This window comes from Ambystoma mexicanum, chromosome 6p (assembly GCF_040938575.1).
Source record: "Ambystoma mexicanum isolate Mex_15411 chromosome 6p, UKY_AmexF1_1, whole genome shotgun sequence".
In the NCBI taxonomy this organism is placed as follows: domain Eukaryota; kingdom Metazoa; phylum Chordata; class Amphibia; order Caudata; family Ambystomatidae; genus Ambystoma; species Ambystoma mexicanum.
Genome location: NC_090935.1, coordinates 68,188,105 through 68,207,328, shown reverse-complemented (window position 1 = coordinate 68,207,328; position 19,224 = coordinate 68,188,105). Strand labels below are relative to the sequence as shown.

General features: G+C 44.4%; 1 protein-coding gene across 6 annotated transcripts in view; it reads left to right on the top strand.

Moving 5' to 3' along the window:
- Positions 1–19,224, top strand: part of LOC138511221 (long-chain-fatty-acid--CoA ligase ACSBG2-like) — a 379,274-nt gene that overhangs the window by 241,583 nt on the left and 118,467 nt on the right. For 5 of the 6 annotated variants that reach the window (XM_069626758.1, XM_069626757.1, XM_069626756.1 and 2 more), the window contains one exon: positions 3,604–3,684. In XM_069626758.1, the coding sequence (XP_069482859.1) occupies positions 3,604–3,684 (81 nt within the window). The remainder of the gene's footprint in view (positions 1–3,603; positions 3,685–19,224) is intronic. The other variant, XM_069626759.1, reaches the window with a different exon arrangement.

Sequence of the window (19,224 nt, the reverse complement as noted above, 5' to 3'; positions counted from 1 at the left end):
AGTGTTTGTTGGTGTGTTGGGGAAGTGGGAGCAGGGTGGTTAGTACGTATGCTACTCTCCAAGACTGTTAATTTACACAATTCTATATAATGATACGCATGCTTAATTTTTGTTTTCCTTTTTTTTTTTATTTGCGATACAGTTCGTTCAACTTTACACAATAGAAAAACATCAGACATTTCCATTAATTTTATAAATGTTCTCAATTCGCCTCCAAATCAAAGTGAAATAAATAATACAAGCATGATTATTTCCATTCATGAATTCGGACCACAGTGTATTTCCCTATATATCTTCCACCATCCCAGCTGCTCGCCTAGCTTCCACCTTTAGTTTATTGTGAGCACTGCAGAGGTGTCTGACTGTTTCAAGTTACTGTGACCCACATAGTCGGCAGTCCCTGCTGGCTCTAGAGGGTCGATGCCACGCACCTGCAATCTCCCCGGTTTTAGATGTGTAACATTTTAGGTGCAAATATTCCCACCTCTAGTAGTTACCAACAAACTGTCTTATGTAGGTGGGCATTTGACCTCTATTGGAGATATAAAAACACAAATCCCTTAGCAGTGTTTCTGGTATGCAAATTGGCCATACCTTGTGCCAATTCTCATGTCTTGCTTGTATACTCTTCATGGTCTTTTTGAATAGTGGAAGAGACATGTTTAGTGTATGTACTGGTTCTCCTATTAGCCACTTCTTTGTCAACTGATGGATTTTTCCCACCGTACTAGTTTTCATTAGGGTTGTACGAGATGAACAGGCATTGGCTGTCAAAGCCAACAGGGAGTCGGGCTGTGCATTATAGAGTTCCCAAAAAACAGCCAGACAGCACACTGTTACCATGGAAACTATGGGGGAGATGTTAAATTCCAGGTGGATCATCTTGATCGTTGTGCGCCTAGCTAACCTGAGCAAACTTTTCAAAAGTCATGTCACCAATTTGGCCTACTCATCCAGCATTGAAGAAGCCCATACTTCTGCACCATAGAGAATATTAGAGATGGTTACTTTCACAGTCTATCTAAGTGTGATGCGTGGCTAATCTTCAGCCACTGTACTAAAAGTGCTGCATGCCTAATCCTCACAAATATATCCGGTTATGAAGCATGGATAATCTTCCTAAATCTATCTAGGTGTAATGCGTGGCTCATTTTCACACATTTATCTAGCTGTGACGCATGGCTAATTTCCCCAGATCTATCTTAGTGAGACGCATGGGTGGTCCTTGCGATTGCAAAAGCAGAGTGTGGCTAAATGACACAATTGGGCTAAAAGCAGAGAACTGCTATTTGACACAGTTAGGCTAGGAGCTGAATATGGCTGCATGACGCAATTGGGCTAACAGCACAGACTTAATACCTGACTCCATTAGTCTAAAAGCAGACGCTGTAAATATGGTTAAACTTGTGAAATGGGCAAATGATGAGCAGGAGCATCCTCATCGCAAGGCCTTAGCCCCTGTTGCCCAATGGCAAACCCAATCATCTGTAGTTGGGCTCCATACTGCAAATGAGGACTTTTGAGGGACATTGTTACCGGGTGATCATTGTGATGATAATAAGATAAAACCTATTCCCAGTTTGAGATTCTGAATGGCCAAAACACAGATATCCTTGATACTGGATACATTGTTAATCTCTCCTAGATCAGAGACATTTCAATATTTGTAATGTTTTGATACCAAAACAGTTTGTGAAGGCCTTAGAAAAAAGGTTATGGCCTGACTTAGACAGAGGATTGCTCCTAGGGTCGGAAGAACTACTGACTTAAAGGTCCTATGCAGAATCAAGCAATGGTACTCACAGGAGAACAGTGACTGCATATTGACTGGCTGCGGTCGTAGTTACTTTCCACTGTACTTAAAAAACTACAAGAATTTCATTGACGTACCCTCTCAGTTGAAGTTGATTGAGAACTCTACTGTATTAGGCCACCATCAGAAGTAGTGCCTATAGTCTGTCTTGGTATAGATTACCTTTATTTTGTATGCACGATTACTGTTATCTGATTTTATCCCCTGGAGTTTTCTATGTTTCTGTTAATCTTGTTTAGTGCTCCCCAATGGCCCCGCTTATGGGCTGTATAAATATAATTAAATACATAAATAAATACCTTGAAATTCAGCCGATGTGGGAAGTCATGAGCATCTTAACTTGCCACACTCCTGGTGATGTCCCCCATAATGCCATTTTGTATGTCATTGTGAATCCCTTCTCTTAAAGTGTGCATGTGCTAATGGGCTTTGCAACTGAACGTACCGAGATTTTTGCAACTCTCTCTTTTAAAAAAAAAAATATTCCCAATGCCGTGTTTTGAATAACCTCAGAATAGTAATGTACTACAAATAACCCTGGTTACCAGTTCAATAACCTCAGTTATATGTAAAATAACACAGTTTATCTGTAAAATAACCCCGGGTATTCGGGTGACGCATCTTCATTCCTGATCCCGTTTTCTATTATAGCCCTGGTTATTCCCTCTATAACCCTTTGTAGCCCTGAATGTGGTCTCCAGCGCCTCACCCCCACACATCGAGCAAGAAAGAAAATGGTGGCTGTAAAGACTCTCTGCTGCAAAACACCATGGAAGAAATAGCTATGATTTTGGGATAAGCCGGCAAATACTTGAACAGCTATTGGTTGGAATAACCCCAGACCCTTCCAGGAAATCGAGTCCATGCTTCATGCCCAAGTTGTTTCGTACCTGGTCTAATTCTGGCCAGCTTTTTTTGCTGTGAGCTGGGCCAACATTTTAACTTTTTCTCTATGAGGAAATAAATGGGAGTATACCGAAAACAGCGTTTTTTTGCTTTCTAAATAACTTTTTCATGTTTTCTCGAATCTTTCCACAAATGTCCGGTCTGTGGATGGGTAGCGGGTTGGGCGGGGTCAGAGGAAGGCATGATGAAACTTTTTGTTAGCAAAATATGTGGCAAATCGTCATGCAAGTCAAAAGTTATTAGCTCTTCAATTTTCAGGTTACCTACAGACCATGATACTCAACTATAGTGCAGTGACCGCTGCACTATAATATTCATTTATAAGTGTAGGAGTGCGGGATACTATTTGCATTTGGCAGTTGGTAACATTGTAAATGGTTGCAATTCAGTATTCAATGTGAAGTTTGGTGCAAATAACATCCTACTAGAACACGATTAAGCCCTTTTGTGGTTTATTATGTCGTGTTCTGCAGGTCACATCTGAATAGGAATATATACATGATGAAGACAACTGTGGCTACAATTTTCCCAACACACAATGCTGCATTGTTTAAAGTACTTATCCATGAAGAAACATTCAATAATGGGAATACGTATTTGGGGCAAGGGAGCATGATGTGATAGGTGGCCCAAAACACAAAGCCAAGCATTTTGTCCTGGTAGCCCACCTGATGATTTAGGTATGAGAATATTAAATCGAAGGGCTGGCTGAAGACTCATTGCTTTGGGTAAACGTTGTTGCGTGAGTCAATATTGAATAGAATGGATGAGATGGTGTCTCTTTGATCATATTATGTTTATATGCAGTCAAAGGTCATGTCTTTAGCTTTATGATGGACAATCCTGTGTTCCAAGACAGCCATTTAATGTGTCCTCTTGTTTAGTTACAGGATCAGCTGCCCCATGTACGGGCCATTATACAATACCACGATGAGCAAAAGGTGAATAGACCCAACGTTTACACGGTAAGACAGCACTACATCCCTCACCCCTCTCTATGCCATATTACTGTAACCATTCATCGAATGTGAAGCATGACTGGAGCTGCAGGTCTGGGATTTGCAATCCATCGATGTAAAGGAGATGTGTGGGTGTCTCAAAAGTGAATTCCTGCATTGTATATCCATACTTATATAAAATAATATGAAGAATATTATTAGTCTAGTTGTGACATCTCTACTGAACTGTAATATGAAATGACAGCCCTACTAACAGGCCTGTTGCTTATGCCAGCAGAGAGCAGAATGTCAGCTGTTACTGCAGCAGTGAATTGAAGATGTGGAAAAGTGTTCAAATTCCTTTCTTTTGAAATTGCTTTCTGTGACACTTTACATAAATTACCTCTATGTCCCTCTTCCTCATCACTGCCTCATGATAAAATCCTTCCTCCCCAAAAAGATATTTTGTTGGGTCAAAAAAACCTTTTTTGGCATTCATCTATGGTGCATCAACATATTGAAGCAGTTCAAAGATAGCCTCAACACTGCCCTGGACCCACCTACTCCCCGTGCGCTACTAAAGACTCTTGACTTGTCTCATCATCCCCAGCAATCATGTATGTTATAAATTACATTGAAATAAAGATTATGGTTGAGATAGATCGACCAATCTGGAATTCAAGCGAATATTACACTATAGAAGACGCCTCCAAATTGTCTTAAAGTCGCAACCCCCTGTTTCAAGTCTATAAGTTAAACATATGTAGGGCACTCAGACGTGTAGGGCAAAGGTTGAGGTTGAATTTGTTGCTTAAATATTTTAGTATCCTCGAATTTGCTTGGCTCTTCAATCGAATCCATTGATAGGAGGTGCCATACTTTACACCACCACATATTTACATGTGGCGGCCCAGGCCTGGTCCAAATCACCCCAATGATGGATTTAGCTGGTTATATCAATGATAGTATATGTTTGCAAGCCTTCCCTCCCATCACCTCAGGATACCAAGGGATTTGAAAGCTTACTATGTTTGTGATAGCGTTGGTAACCTCCTCCAAGAATCTCCCCTCCAAAACCTCTCTCATTGCTCCAACTATATCCTGCATTTGAGGTCAGACTCCCGCAACTTCATATAGTCCCGGGAGGATAGCACAGCGGCAGCGTGCGCGTCTTGGAAGCAAGACGACACAAAGCAACAACAGGTTCGATCCCCGGGTCCGCGCTTAGAAACCTCTGAGTGTTTAAGCGCATTATAAATACGTAACTAAGACAAAGAAAAAACACAACTAAGAAAAACCAACAATTCCTGTAACAGCGCCTTGATGCCTGCGGGCTGTGTGAGCGCTTTATAAATGTAAAAAAATAAAATTAAAATAAAAAATATAGCCCACTTTTGGTTTGTTTTTCATCATTGTTAGTATTTTTTAAATATTAGAAATTAGCCCTTTGGGAGATAGATTAGCAGCCATGACGTTTTTGAAAGGGCTATAATCTCCCTGTTAATGCCCTTTGCCTCTCTGGTTGCATCAGCCAGTGATGTGATTGCACATATTGCATATATCCTCTAGTTTGAATTCTTTTTTACAGTGCTTGAAGGATTTAATTTGATCCGCTGGAAAAAATGGGCCCCTATTCTCTCCCCAAGGAACCCCTCACTTTTTGCTGGTCAAAAGTCTGGGTTTCCATGGATAGGTGTCAAGGGGGGAGGGAAGGTTGCCAAGCCAGCTTTTACTGCCACTTCATCCCATATGTCCAAGCCTGGTCTCGTTATTCAGGTAATGTAGAGTGGAGGGGATCTGTTTTTGTGGATTGCCAAACGCATCTCTTGTTTCAGTCCATCTACACCCTCGTCCATCACTCTCCACTGCTTCTCAGAATCAAATTTGCACCATTCACTCAGTACCCTAACCTGTGACGCCTGGAAATATTCTGGATGTCTTGGAAGACCAACCGTGTCTTTTCACTGGGTATTCTTATTAATCTTTGGGGGACCTTCCCACATTTCCCATTCCACATAAAATTCAATTTATCTGCAAATGATTCAAGACATTTTTAGGAATTTCACAGGGATTGCCTGGAAGAGGAACAGTATCAGGGCAGTATCATCATGGTTATTTAGCACATCTGGCCCAGACAAGAGAGGGACAATCATCTCCATCTCTACATATCCTCTCTGATAGTGTTAACGGCTCTGAGCACTTGATTTCATAAATATGATCTAATGAGGCTGAAAAGTTCACTCCTAAATATGTGATGTAATGTTCCACCCATTTCAAAGGAACCTGAGAAATGAGCCTTCATTTCAATTCTGGAGATGGACTTAGGAGCAGTATTTCTGATTTTTACTGTTTTACTGAAAAAGACCCAAAATTCTTAGAATTCTATAGTGAGCGGGTCAAATGAAGTTTCAGGATTTGATAGGAAGAATAGCACATCTCCGCAAACATTGCAAAATGATGCTCCATCTTTCCAAACATAATACTACTAATCATACAATTTGCCCCGATTCTGTCCACTAGCGGTTACATAGAACAACATGTGGTATACAGAGCAGCCCAGCAGAACCCCTCTTCTGACAATGATCTGGCCAGATAGACTGCTGTTTACCTTGATCCTTGAGCTAAGGTCATACAACACTGCCTTGAGCCAACCTCTTAAATTGTTCCCAAAGCTCATCACTTCCAGAGCCTCTTCAAGGAACTCCCAGGCCATCCTATGAAACGTCCAAGGTCAAGAGGACACAGTGAGCTCCTGGAAATCATTGCACTTCATCACATGGGCCACTCTTCTTACATTATCAAACGCCTGTCTTCCCTTGATAAAGCCAGATGTGTCTGGATGGATCAGATATGGGAAGTTTCCCTCCAGTACGGTGGCTAAGATTTTAGTGAATATCTGGTCATCTAGTTTTAATAAGGCTTTGTGACTATCTGATCCACAACATTCAGGGTCCTTGCCTGGCTTGTGGATGACTCTGTCTTTTACCATCGTCTGTGTGATTCTCCCCATTAGGACAAAGAAGTGTATTAGCTCCTCAAGGGGTTTAACTAGTTGAGTAGAGAATATCCTGTAGAATCGAGTCATGAAGACGTATGTCTGTGCTCTTTATTTAAATATAAGGTTGAGATGGCATTTAAAATCTATTTTTTCTGTGTAGGCTGTCCAATTCGGATATTCTTCAGTTATTTCTGTGAACTATGTTTAATCAATGCAACTCATTTAATTGTGTCTAATCGTGTCCTCCTCTTTAATTTATTGTAGAAACTCTGGCTAATTTTTCTTTGTCGTGAAACTGTCTGGTTCCTAGTGAGTATTTTGAATGACATTTTTTCGAATGCCATAATGTCGAAAACATGTCACCGAAAAAAAGAATTTCTAATGTCTTTTTTTTGTTATTTTTTGTTTGCAATGGGGGGTTCCCCCCCCACCCTCCTTTTTTTTTAACCCTTTTTTTTACTCGCAAAACAAAAAAAAACATGTAAATTAATAAATAATACATTCCCAAAAAAAATTTCAGTAAAATATTTTCGACATATTTGTCATTCGAAGAAATGTTTTTGACATATTGGGCCTCATTCCGAGTATGGCGTTAAGGGATAGCGGCCACCGGTAACGAGACCGGTGGCGGTGATCCCTTACCGCCATACTCCGAGTTCCCTTTGCGCCCTCGCCCTTAACGCCTGCTTTGAGCAGGTGTTAAAGTTGAGGGCGCAAAGGGGCCTCCAAGCCAATAACGGTGACCGTAATGAACAGTCACCGTTATTTGCATCTTTCCCATTCCCATTGAGCCCTATGGGGGCTCATTTGGGAATGGGGAAGAGCCTTGGTGAATGGGGAATTACCGCCCCGCCAACCTTGGAATGGGGCGGTAATTCCGCCATCCACCAAGGCGCTGACGGTCTGGGTACGGCGTCAACCAAGGCGTTAATAGCGCCATTGGTTAGCGCCGTACTCGGAATGAGGCCCATTAACTGGATACCAAACTGTCTATGTCCCCACTTATACCGTATCGCCAGGGAACGTTTACGGTTTTCTCTCGTATCTGGTGAGAAATCTACCTGTTTTGTTAGTTCCCTTGTACATTGTAAAATGTTTATTTGATACTCAGTAGGGCTCTTGCTAACATATATATTTTCGCAGCTCCATTCCCTCAATGCCCACAGTATAATGCACCTGACATATCTCCTTTCTGTCCTTCCGGAGAATTAACTCTGTATTCATCTCTTGTTTTCCTTATGTTTTGACCCCAATGCTGGGAACTGTGTGTCTAAGAGTGTCACGACTGTTCCACTGGAAAACCAACTGGCACCCATTGTGAACTATCTGGGACTCATTCATCTCCCCAATCCACCCCAGGCAATACCTATTCATAATGTTGTCTTTGATTTCCATTTCAGACTTTGGTACTTCATTGCTTAATTTCCGAAACTACATATCCCATAATGTACATTGTGGCAGTTCTCATCCCTTGGATATTACTCTGCAGCAGTCTTACAACTACAATCCTCAGAAGCCTTAGATATCAGTGCTGCTTTCACTTTCTCACGACCAGAGAGGGAGGAGGCAGATCACAGTCTGGTGTGCTGCACCAGGTGCCACTAATGAGTCTGCTTCAGCACAGGGTAGGTCAGTATTTAAGAAGCTGCATGCAGGAACACATGGCTCTTGCGCTGAGTTCACTCCAAGCCCTTTGTGCTTTGATCCTTGGATTTCTGCTGTTTCCTGTTGCTGCCAGAGCCTATTCCTGTCCCAGTGCCCTACACTCTCCTGGCATCTGCCCTGCACCTCTGTGCTCATAGCGCTGAAGCCCTGCTCCCTTGCTTGAAGTCTTCTGCTCCCTATCTGCAGTCCCTTGCTCTCTGTCACATATTGTCTTGTTCCTTGTCTGCAGTTCCTTGTTCTATGTCCATAGTCCGTGTTACCTGGCTTTAGCTTCCAAGTTTCAGTCCTGAGTTTTCTTGTTCCAGGTCTATAGTTCAGTCTTCAGTTGCTTGATTCCAGTCCTTAGTTTCCTGTCTGCAGTTCCAGTCTCCTGTACCATTGCACTTAGATTATTTTCTTCTTGCCTTTCCCCTTTCATTCCTGGGCTTTGTCCTGAACCTTGTTTTCTTTGACTTTCTATTCTTCCCTGGACATTTCTGTTACTGTTTTTGTCCTCACTTGTGCTTTTGGAATTCCTTTGTTCAGAGTTTGACTGCTGGGTTTCTCAGAAGGCAATATCTGCCCCTTTTATTTGTTGTGTTTCAGTATTGTATCTTGTGCCATATTTTTAACATTGTGCTGGTTCCTGCTTCAGGAGACAGTCATTGTTCAGTTCCTGCTTCACCCATACAGGCTTCAGCCTTGTGAGTAGAGTCACCTTGTTTGTGCCTTAAGGTCCAGAAACAGACACCCGCTCCTCCTGCTCCTTTCCATGAGCATTCAGAGTGGGGCCCTATAACAGTAACAAGCTCAGAAGGCTAGAGTTTCACCAGACCCTGTGGGAAACTCTTTCCCCATTCTGTGCAAACCTCAAGTAGGAACCAAAAGTATTTATCTTATTTGTACGGCCAAACCCTTTCTGTTCACTGCATGTGTTACCTATAAGTAGTACTTGCCTATCATTTTTTGTCTGCTGGATTCCTTACACCCCTGTCTCATGTGAACTTTTCACCCCTTGGTTTTGTGGGCACATATTTGCCCTCAAGCCCCTGACAAAAAGTGCTGCACTATTTTGATCAATGTGATGGCCTTTGACTTCAGGCGGGGAGGGCATCTCCAGTACTGGTGACTATGGGGCACCTGTTTTTTTCTGCTTGGCTAAGCATCAGGGGTGCAAAAGCATGAGGGTGGGTGTGGATTGCTGTCCCTGGGACTCCAAAGGCCAGGTCAATGTGATTGGGCAACAAAGGTTAACAGCACCTGGGATCACTGAACCATACTTTGGCTATGATCTAAGGAAGGGGCACTGTATGGGGGATGTGTGGATTGCTTAGAAGTCACAGTGAGTAGGGAGGAATAGTACTACTGTAACAGTGGTATTCTGTATGTCTCATCTACATTGCCACTATTCTGTGTACGGGATATGGTGGTTTTCAGAGAAAAGGCCTCTTGCAGATGATTTTGGGCTGCCCAGGCTCTTGATGACAATGCCCCCTACTGTGGCAGTTGTTGCTTAAGCATGACATTTTGGTGGATCCTCCCAAAGCACCGTGGATAGGGTACCCACCTACCCTATACTCCCAGATTAAAGAAAAAACAAAGAAAGAAGTGCTGCTTGGGAATGTGTGGATTGTGGACTCCTCTCCAAGTGAGCAAGGGGGCATAGGATTGTGGTCAGTGTGTTATTCCCTATGTCTCATGTATGCTGCCTCTATTCTATAGGGTGTGGCGGAGAACCATTTACAAGGTTGCAGCCATCAAGTTTTCTTGAAGGTTCTGCTGGGCTTCACAATCTCTTGGTGCGGGTACAGGTCTGGACACTGGAAACAGGCCTGGACACTGCCACATGTTGAGGCAATGGCAGTATGAGTAGGCTTAGAGGGTGAGCAAAAATGTGCTTATAAATCCGCCCACAACACAGTTGACAAGGTGCTGGCACTGCTGGGAAAAACCCACCTACAATATTTGGATGAGGCCTTTGGTGTTGCCTCAAAGAAAAGTCTACGAGGAAGACTGATCTTAAGTCTTCCCTCTGTCCTGGCATCACTCCCCTGTTGCTGCTTGATCTGGATTATCAAGGGAGCTAGTGTAGGTTAAGGTTGCAGCACCATTTAGGGGGAATGGTGCTCCTGCAAGAGAGAGGCTGTCCTTTTCTGTGTGTGCTGTCAGGAGTGCCTATTCTTGTGAATTTACTTTTCCACTGACGCCAGCAGCTGAAAGGAATTTGATAATTTGTCTGCCTTCCAGACAGGTCTGCGGATTTAATTAAATTCAGGTATGGTGTGACCAAGCTAGGTTATTTTTTGTGTTTCCTTTTTCTTCTTGCAAATTGACCGCAGATCATGTTGATATCAGGCTATGAATGTTTACAAAGAAAAACGTGAATGTGATACAAGCATGATTGTGGAATACAGGTCTTTCTTTTAGTTACATTTGGAATTTAATAGATTTTTCCAAGCAAGTCATGCATTCAGCTGCTGTTTTGTGAACTTCATAGTACCACAGCTAGAACATTGCACTATGAGCCCTACATATGACAGTTCAGTACACACACAGGGCTGAATCTTAAAATTGTACATCCTACTTCTTAGATTACATTCGGGCAAAATTAAAATATGAAAATGTACACGCATAATGGGTTGTCCCTGTCTGTCAAGGGAGGAACACACAGATAACATTGCAACAGGCACCAGTCTCTCTGAAGGTAGGGAGGGACTTTTGGTTTTAGCTAATAATTATCAGTGTCTCCTTAAGAAAGCAGAGGGTATGGAGATAAAAGATCTCTGAGCATTTCTACTGGTGGCACAGCACCAACAAGGATTGGGAGGGCAATCCCGTCTTGTTGTTTACCATATCTTTCTCCTCTAGGATCACAAGGCTAGCAGCTTTGTTCAGTGTGTGGTTATATGGACAGATGTATGCCTTTGGGTCCAGACATGCCCACAGTACTGGGTGTTTGTTGTTACCAGAGGCTTCCTGAAGGGTCAGGATTGGTCTCCTGCACTCTGCTGAGAATTACTAAGTAGCTCTTTATAAATGTATTCACATTTAAGGAAAAAGTCATCAAATCACACTTTTTGAGTTTAATTCACTTATATTCATTATTGTAAATATCGCAGTATTAACATTGATCACAGTTACATAATATGTATGCCCCAAATCAACAACATCAAATATGTCTATAATTTTTCTTAACAATTTACTGAAAAAACATGTTTTTTGTACAAAAATATCAGCTCAAAAAATCAGTACATGTCCATGTCAAAATGTTGATGAATTGGCGTCAAATGAAATGGTGTTTTTATATGTAGTCCAGGGTGTTCTGAATAATGACCTTTTCTTCTTCAGGGAAACAACCACAAGATTTTCTATACATTAATCAGACACATACATTTAATATTTCTTTACTTAAAAAAGACTGTCAATTTAGGTTGCCTTAATCTTTACCAGCCTTAATATCATGGTATAAAGCCACCCTTCCAATTTAAATGTACTCAAAGAATATTTATCTCAAAGAATTCTCAATTTTGTAAAAATAAAGAACAAGGTACTAATGTCAGTATTACCTAACCTCAGAAGTTTGTAAATATAATTCTAGCTACCTCAATCTTCGAATACATGAATGGAAAACATATACTCTATAATAATGGACGATGGACGACTAGTCCTGTTCTGTGCTAGGTGTGTATATTTCGTCCTAATCAAAAAAACAAAAAGGATTCCCATGTACTATCTACTGTCTAGTCAATCTCACCTTTGAAGGAATCCTGCTCCTATTACGGAAGTCAATCACCTAAAGTGACAGAGCAACTAAACTACTCCATAAATTCTTACTCTGACCGTCTAAGCCGTCGCTATTGTGACATCATTAAGATTCGGCCAAGACATTCGTAACTCAAGGTAACTGATCTAGTAAGGGCACCATTTTAGAATGAAACAAAGAGTCCCCTTCTCACTCTATAGGGGATAATTTGCTCTGCTCTTCTAGTCCCTCACTAGTACATTATTCACAATCTTTATTAATGTCTAATCCATTATGTAAGAACACTTGCTGTTCTAAAACAAAAGTCCTTTTAACGTAATGGATTCAAATCCATCACCATCTTTAAAAATCAAATTACTATTAGATCAAGTAATCATAGAGCTCCAACAATGCTGCCCATGTTTGTTACCCTAATCTCTAATACACATCGATAATGTATTACATTATAGTATTCAATACTTCTTGGGTGTATCATCAGGGGTACTGAGAATTAATACTGGGGCCATTTGGGAATTATGTCAATTCTAGCATATCCAGTTCTCAAACAGTTAACATGCAGTTTTGCTCCATTCACTCTGCTGGAGCCCTGTAACAATATACATAATGTTAAGATACGTTTCGAGTATCACTCAGTTATGAAATACATTAACAGAAAGCATGTAAAATCACAATCTTGATTTAAATCCCTCTGTGACATTGAGTCTAATTTCCTTAGCCAAAATATTTGTCTCTGTAGCAGCTTTTGATTGAAATTGCCTCCTCTCTTTGATACCGAATTACCATATTACAAACCGTAGATGTGCTATTGAATGGCCTTTCTCTGCAATGTACTGTACTGCATCGTACTGTACTGCATCGGGCTGTACCTTTTAAATTCTCAATCCTTCTAATTTCTGATGAATGTGAAGCTTGTAGTAAAGAGCCTTCGTTATTTCCTTAAAACATTTCCTCAATTATGGATCTACCTGTAAGATTTTCCACTTATTCTTAATACTCTGCTTTATTTGTTTGCTCTGTTGAGAAAACACAGTAACATACACTAAATTAGGAGTATCCCTCATGCCCGGTTGCTCCAATAACTCTTGCATGGTCTGATTCTTAGGTTTTTCTGATGCTCTGATTAAAGTTGTGTCATCATATTTTCTCAATTGTAATTTCATTTCTAACTCCTGTTCTTGGAATTACAATTATCTTGTTCAGAAATGATTCTCTTTATTTTGTGAGTTGACCATACAGTATTCCATTGATCAGGCCTTTGGGGTGGAAGATATCGCTTCTGAGTATGTTAGTAGCATCTTTCGGTATCAACATTTCACTGATAACAACCAGATCTCCTTTGCTTTTGTCTCCCTATCTGACAGACTGAGAGACAGCATCTCTCACAGTCTCACCGCCATGGCATCTCACTCACTCATGCTCAACTGCACTAACACCGAAGTTCTTTACTTCCCTACCAAACAAACAATCTCTTACTCTCCCCTCCCTTATTTTTCTACCCCGACTACCTTCCTTACTCTCCTTCTGCTTTCAACCTTGGTGTAGTATTTGACACACCTCAAAACTTTTCAGTCTTTATCTTGAAATCTGTCACGGCAGCTGGACTTAACCTCCTCAATATCCTCCTCAGTAACCTCCTCAATATGCATAAAATATGCCACCTCCTCAATATGCATAAAATACGCCATCTCCTTCCTTTCAGCTCTGCCACACATCGATAACCTCCCTAGTCATCTCCTGAACTGACTACTGTGCTAGTGTTCTTTACAGCATTACCAACTATGCTTTCTCACCGCTGGACAAAGTCCTGCACTTTGCTGTCCTCACACTCTTCAATCTTACTCACTTTATCTCTACCTCCTCAGCCCACTGCCATACTTAGAGCTAAATGCAAAATTCTTATCATTTTCAAAACCATGTATGGCCTTGCCGATCCCTACCTGTCTATCCACCTCACTCCGTACTCTCCCCCTCACACTTTGAGATCATCCTCAGCCCACCTCCTGGCCACCACTTAAGCCACCTGTGTGCCTTCTTATTTCCACTCTCTCCCTCTTCTTGCTCCCCTACTCAAATGGTCTTCCTCTCCCCCATAGGGCTCAACGGGAATGGGGAAGGCGCTAATAACGGTACAGCAAATTGCGGTACCGTTATTGGCTCTAAAGTCCCTTTGCGGGTCCTGTCCTTAATGCCTTGAAAAACCAGGCGTTAAGGGAGGACCGCAAAGGGAACTCGTAGTAGGGTGGTAGGGGCCGGTAATCCCCTACTGCCTACTGTGTAATGAGGCCCACAGTCTTGGCAAGCATTTATGTGCACCCCGCTAGCTCCACATGTATACATGAATCACTCTTGCACATACACACACACACAAACACAAACGCACATCCACCCATCAACACACACACATACACACACAAGTGCGCTTACACAGTCTCACACACATACACAGAGTCCTTCTCTTTAATGTATTCACACAAACATAGACACATTGTGCACACACATATTCCTGCAAGGGTTAATGAGTCTGGAAGCGTGGCAGTCAGTTTGGTTGGTGGAGCCAGGGGAGAGTACAAAAGAATGTTTTCCTAAGCCAGGGTTCATGTAAGGTAGACAGAAGCTACTGCAAGTCTGACATCATGTAGGGGGTGCTGACAAACTGCAATTGCATCGGTAAACCTGAGGACCAAGCGTTTCCCTAAAAAATCAGGTGAACAATTATATACAGATTAAGGGCACCATAGGTTAATAGTGTATGGTAACAGCCACCGCAAGCAAGCTGTTGAGATCTCATCAAAGTCCCAACCTGCGCACGTTCTGAAAAGACCATGTGGCCATAAAAAAACCACATCAAAAACTGCCACACAACTGAAGGCAGTTCACAATCTGACGCTCGTTTCACACCTCTCCATCTTGGCACATCTCGAGGTGACAGACTACTGAATGCCCAGGACAAGTGGACGCTGGAGAATCAGAGGAAACCATACAAAGGAAGGTAAATCTGTCATACATTGTGTAGTAGATGACACAAAAGAACGTAGAAATTCACCTTCTTTGCTTTTGAGGTACGGACACTGCCCAAATCAACACACAGTGTCCCTTTCTCTGAGGGACCTTGTTATACTTATGTGCCTTTAAATCCCCCTGCCCAGAGACAACTCACATATCGTTATCACCTGCCACATATTCAGCAGCATTTGGCTACTTGAGAGCTGTATGTACACAAACCCCCAGAGACAAGCAATCTCCCAGACAGTCTCAGCCACCCCTCTCTAAACCTGCTCATCTGCTTTCCCACACTACACAACCCTCTAACATTGACCCTCGTATACCTCTGCTTGCCTAACAATCTCACCTCTTGTATCCGCAATATCATCTACCGATCAGGCTCCTTCCATAATTTTCCCTACCTCGCAACACCTCTTCAGGTCTAATCCTACATCCTTGCCTTCCCACATCAGTTTCCTCACACAGTGGGCTAACAGACAATCATGTAGAGCCTGTTATACCTCTGTGCTTTCTCTACCCCACCACCTCTGTTAAAAATCCTCTGCTAAAACAGGCAACATAATGTTTTCTGCAAGCCTGATTGGGGCACATATGCTGTTATATACATGGCTATTCTTCTGCGTGCCTAATTTCCATAGGACATATTTGACTCCTGTGGGGAGTTAGGCTTCAGGCAGAAAGAAGGAAGAATTGAATCTTGTCCCATGTGTACTTTATATGACCGTTGGCCTGCAGGATGTGTCACACTTCAGTACTACTGAGTTCAGAAGTAAATGAAGGAAGAGTGAAGTCCACACCAGGAACTCTGCACACCCTCGTTTCACAGCTGCAGAGATATGATGTGATATGATATTGCATTTATAACGCGCCTATACACAAGTGTTTCAAGGCACGACGAGGCACGGGAGGGGGAACAGAGGGAAGACAGAGACAACGATCTTACTAGGCCATGTGACATTGAAATCGTGCAAGTACAGGGGAGGGGTGAAGGGGAAAAGTGCGAGGGAAACAGGGAAGGGGCAGTGCAGTACATAGGATAAACCGTAAAATTTATTAAAACCAGCTGGTGGCAAGTGCAAATGTAAGTGCAGACATCAGGTGTCATGTGCTGGCAGGGGGCTGTAGGAATACAGAAACAGCCGCTGCCGAGTGCAATGGTTGCCAGGAGGGCAGTGCAGGTGTGCAACTGGTGTGGAGGGGAACTGGGCCAGAGAACAGAGGGTAGCCATGTAACCAGTGAAGTTTCAGTTTCTGCCAGGAGTTCACCTGGGGAGAGGAGGAGCGAAAGCAGAAGAAAAGAGGAAGGTCTTGACATGCTTCTGGAACCGGAGATGGTTCTCCTCAAGTTTCAGAGAGGCAGGGTGGCTGTTCCAGGGGGAGGCCCCAGCCGAAGAAAGAGATCTACCACCAACTCGTTGCTTGGAGAAGCGACTGACCCTGAGGGAGTTGGATGAGCAAAGAGCTCAAGAAGGAAGATATATAGGAAGAGAGAGTTGAAGGTTTTGAGGCCCCAGGCCCCAGAAGGCCTTGTGGACAATGCAGAACGTTTTTAACTTAATCCTTGTAGCCACTTGTAGCCAGTGCAGAGATTTCAGTCCTGGAGAGAAACGATCCCTGGGCTTGAGGCCAAGGACATGTCTCACAGTCCTGTTTTGGATGAGTTGCAGAGGGTGGAGAGTAGAAGCAGGCAGATTTAGAAAGAGGCTGTTGCAATAGTCCAGCCTAGAGAGAACCAGAGCTCTGGAGACAGTGAGCTTCTGGGTGAAGTAGTGGAAAGGAAGAATACCTCTGAGGAGGTGCAGCTGGTAGTGTGACTTCTTAGAGACATCAGAGATGCGAGGAGAGAAGGAGAGTGTGGAGTCGAAGATGACCCCAAGGTTTTTAGCCTCACAGGTGGGAGCAGGAAGAGGGCCAAGAGACGCCGATCAGAGAATGACAGGAAAGAAGGGAGCAGGTGTGCCGATGAGGAGAATCTCAGTCTTACTGGCATTAAGGCAGAGATCACATAGCAGAGAGACAGTCAGAGATGAGAGAAGGAGAAGAGGTGGCAGAAGGCAGCCTGAAAACGAGCTGAGTGTCATCCGCATAGCACTGAAAGTTGGGGCAGAGAGTGGCATTGCCAGGTATTGGTTGAACAGCCAGGGAGAGAGGTTGGATGCCTGGGGAACACCACTGGTAGAGATAGAGGAGAGGAAGGACCCAAGTTGGACCTGGGAGGGTCGATCATAGAGGAAAGTTGTCAGCCAAGCCAGGGCCTGATCGGTGATACCCAGGTTATCACGGAGATGGTTGAGCAGGATGGCATGGTTGACTTGCCAAAGGCAGAAGAGAGACCGAAAATACAAAAAAGGTAGTAAGTGCTCCTGAGGGGCGTGGCTTGGCGGCCATGCAAGAGTGAGCGAGTCACCGAGAGCTCCCGGGTGATCCGCTACATGATACTTATAAACAGCTGAAAAACGGCAGGAGACCCTGAACAAATCGAAGGGACGGCACCCGGAGGATCCAGGGCACGCACGGGCGAAAGCCCGAACAAAATCGGAGGTCGGAAAGATCAGAAACAAGGCAAGGCAGAGGCACGGGACCACCACACACAAAATGGCGGCCGCGGCCCACTGAGGATCCGCCCGCGCTCTGAGGGGCAGTGGAAGCTGAGTACGTGAGACGGCCAAGCGCAGGGGCGTGGATGGCTGCCCAGCAGATACCCACACACCACCCGCGGAAGATCGAGAGAGGCGCCAAACCAGACCGCCCTCCCTAACAGGGTCGAGGAATGGGGCGCGCTCCACCGAGAACACGGGCAGAGGAGGAGCAGGCAACCGAGGATAGTGGCAGAGGAGAGTGGAGGGCCGAGAAACAGGAAGAAGAAAGCACCTGCAGCCCGAGGCACCGACAGGGCACCCCCCAGCACACAGAAGTTCTACCGGAGCATGACCATGCAGTGGCAGTCCGGTGGGGGAGACCCTGTCCCGGCCCCCAACAGTGAGAGGCAGGCGGGCGGCCACAGGCCCGGAGCCGCGGCGGCGCAGCAACCAGCAGAGACGCAACCGGAGCACCCGGTAAAGGCGAGACAGCGGAGGCAATAGATCGTAATGACCCCCCTGGCGAGGCTGGAGCTGGGTAGAGCGACCACAAAGAGACTTTAGCCAATGCGCGCCGGTGGGCCCGCACCTTCCAGGACGGTATTGACCCTGCAGAGCGGGGCCCAGGGAGGTGCTGGGGAGCGGCAGGGCTGACGAAAACCTGAGAAGGACAGGGCCATGTCTGGGATAACCCGCAAGGAAGGGAGAGCACCGACTACGAAGTGGAGGCCGCCCAGGGGCACACCACCCCTATCCAAGCACAGATTCACAAGGCCACAAACATAAGCATGCCCGACAAACAGAAAGGTAGCAGAGGGAGGCAAACAAGCATGGAGACGTTCGCCCGCAAGAGCGAGGACCCACAACCTGGGACGGTGGCGGCAGACACAGCTACATCATATGCCACTCAAGGGGAGCTCAAACAAGTGGAGGGCAGTATCCTAGAGGCCATAGAGGCGCTAAAGGCCTCAATAGAGGTCAAGCTGGATGCAGTGATCGTAGATGTGGGGCTCCTCAGGCAGGACACGAGGAACCTTGCAGAGAGAGTGACAACGGTGGAACAACAGGTGCAGAGCGACACAGCACATGTGACCACCTCTCAGTCACAAATTTCGGATGCACTGGAACCGATCAGAACACTAGAACACAAGGCCGAAGATGCGGAAGGCTGAGCCAGACGCAACAATGTGCGCATCGTCGGGCTGCCAGAGGGGGTGGAAGGCAGAGACCCCACAGATTACATAGAGAATTTATTGCTCCAGGAAGTAGGTGCAGGGACCCTGTCCCAGGGTTTCGTGTTAGAAAAGGCGCACAGAGCACTGACCAGGAAACCCCGCCCGGGCGCGCCACCGAGACCCATGATCGCAAAGATCCTGAACTTTAAAGACATTTAGAAAATCCTGACATTCTTGAGAGAAGGCGGGGAGATAAAATGCAACGGAGCCAGGATAACCATCTACCCTGACTATACGGCACTTGTGCAAAGACAGCAAGCCCAGTTCTGGCTGACCAAAGAGCACCTTCGGGCAGCAGGGCTGAAATTCATGTTACTCTACCCGTCCAAGCTTAATATTCTGCAC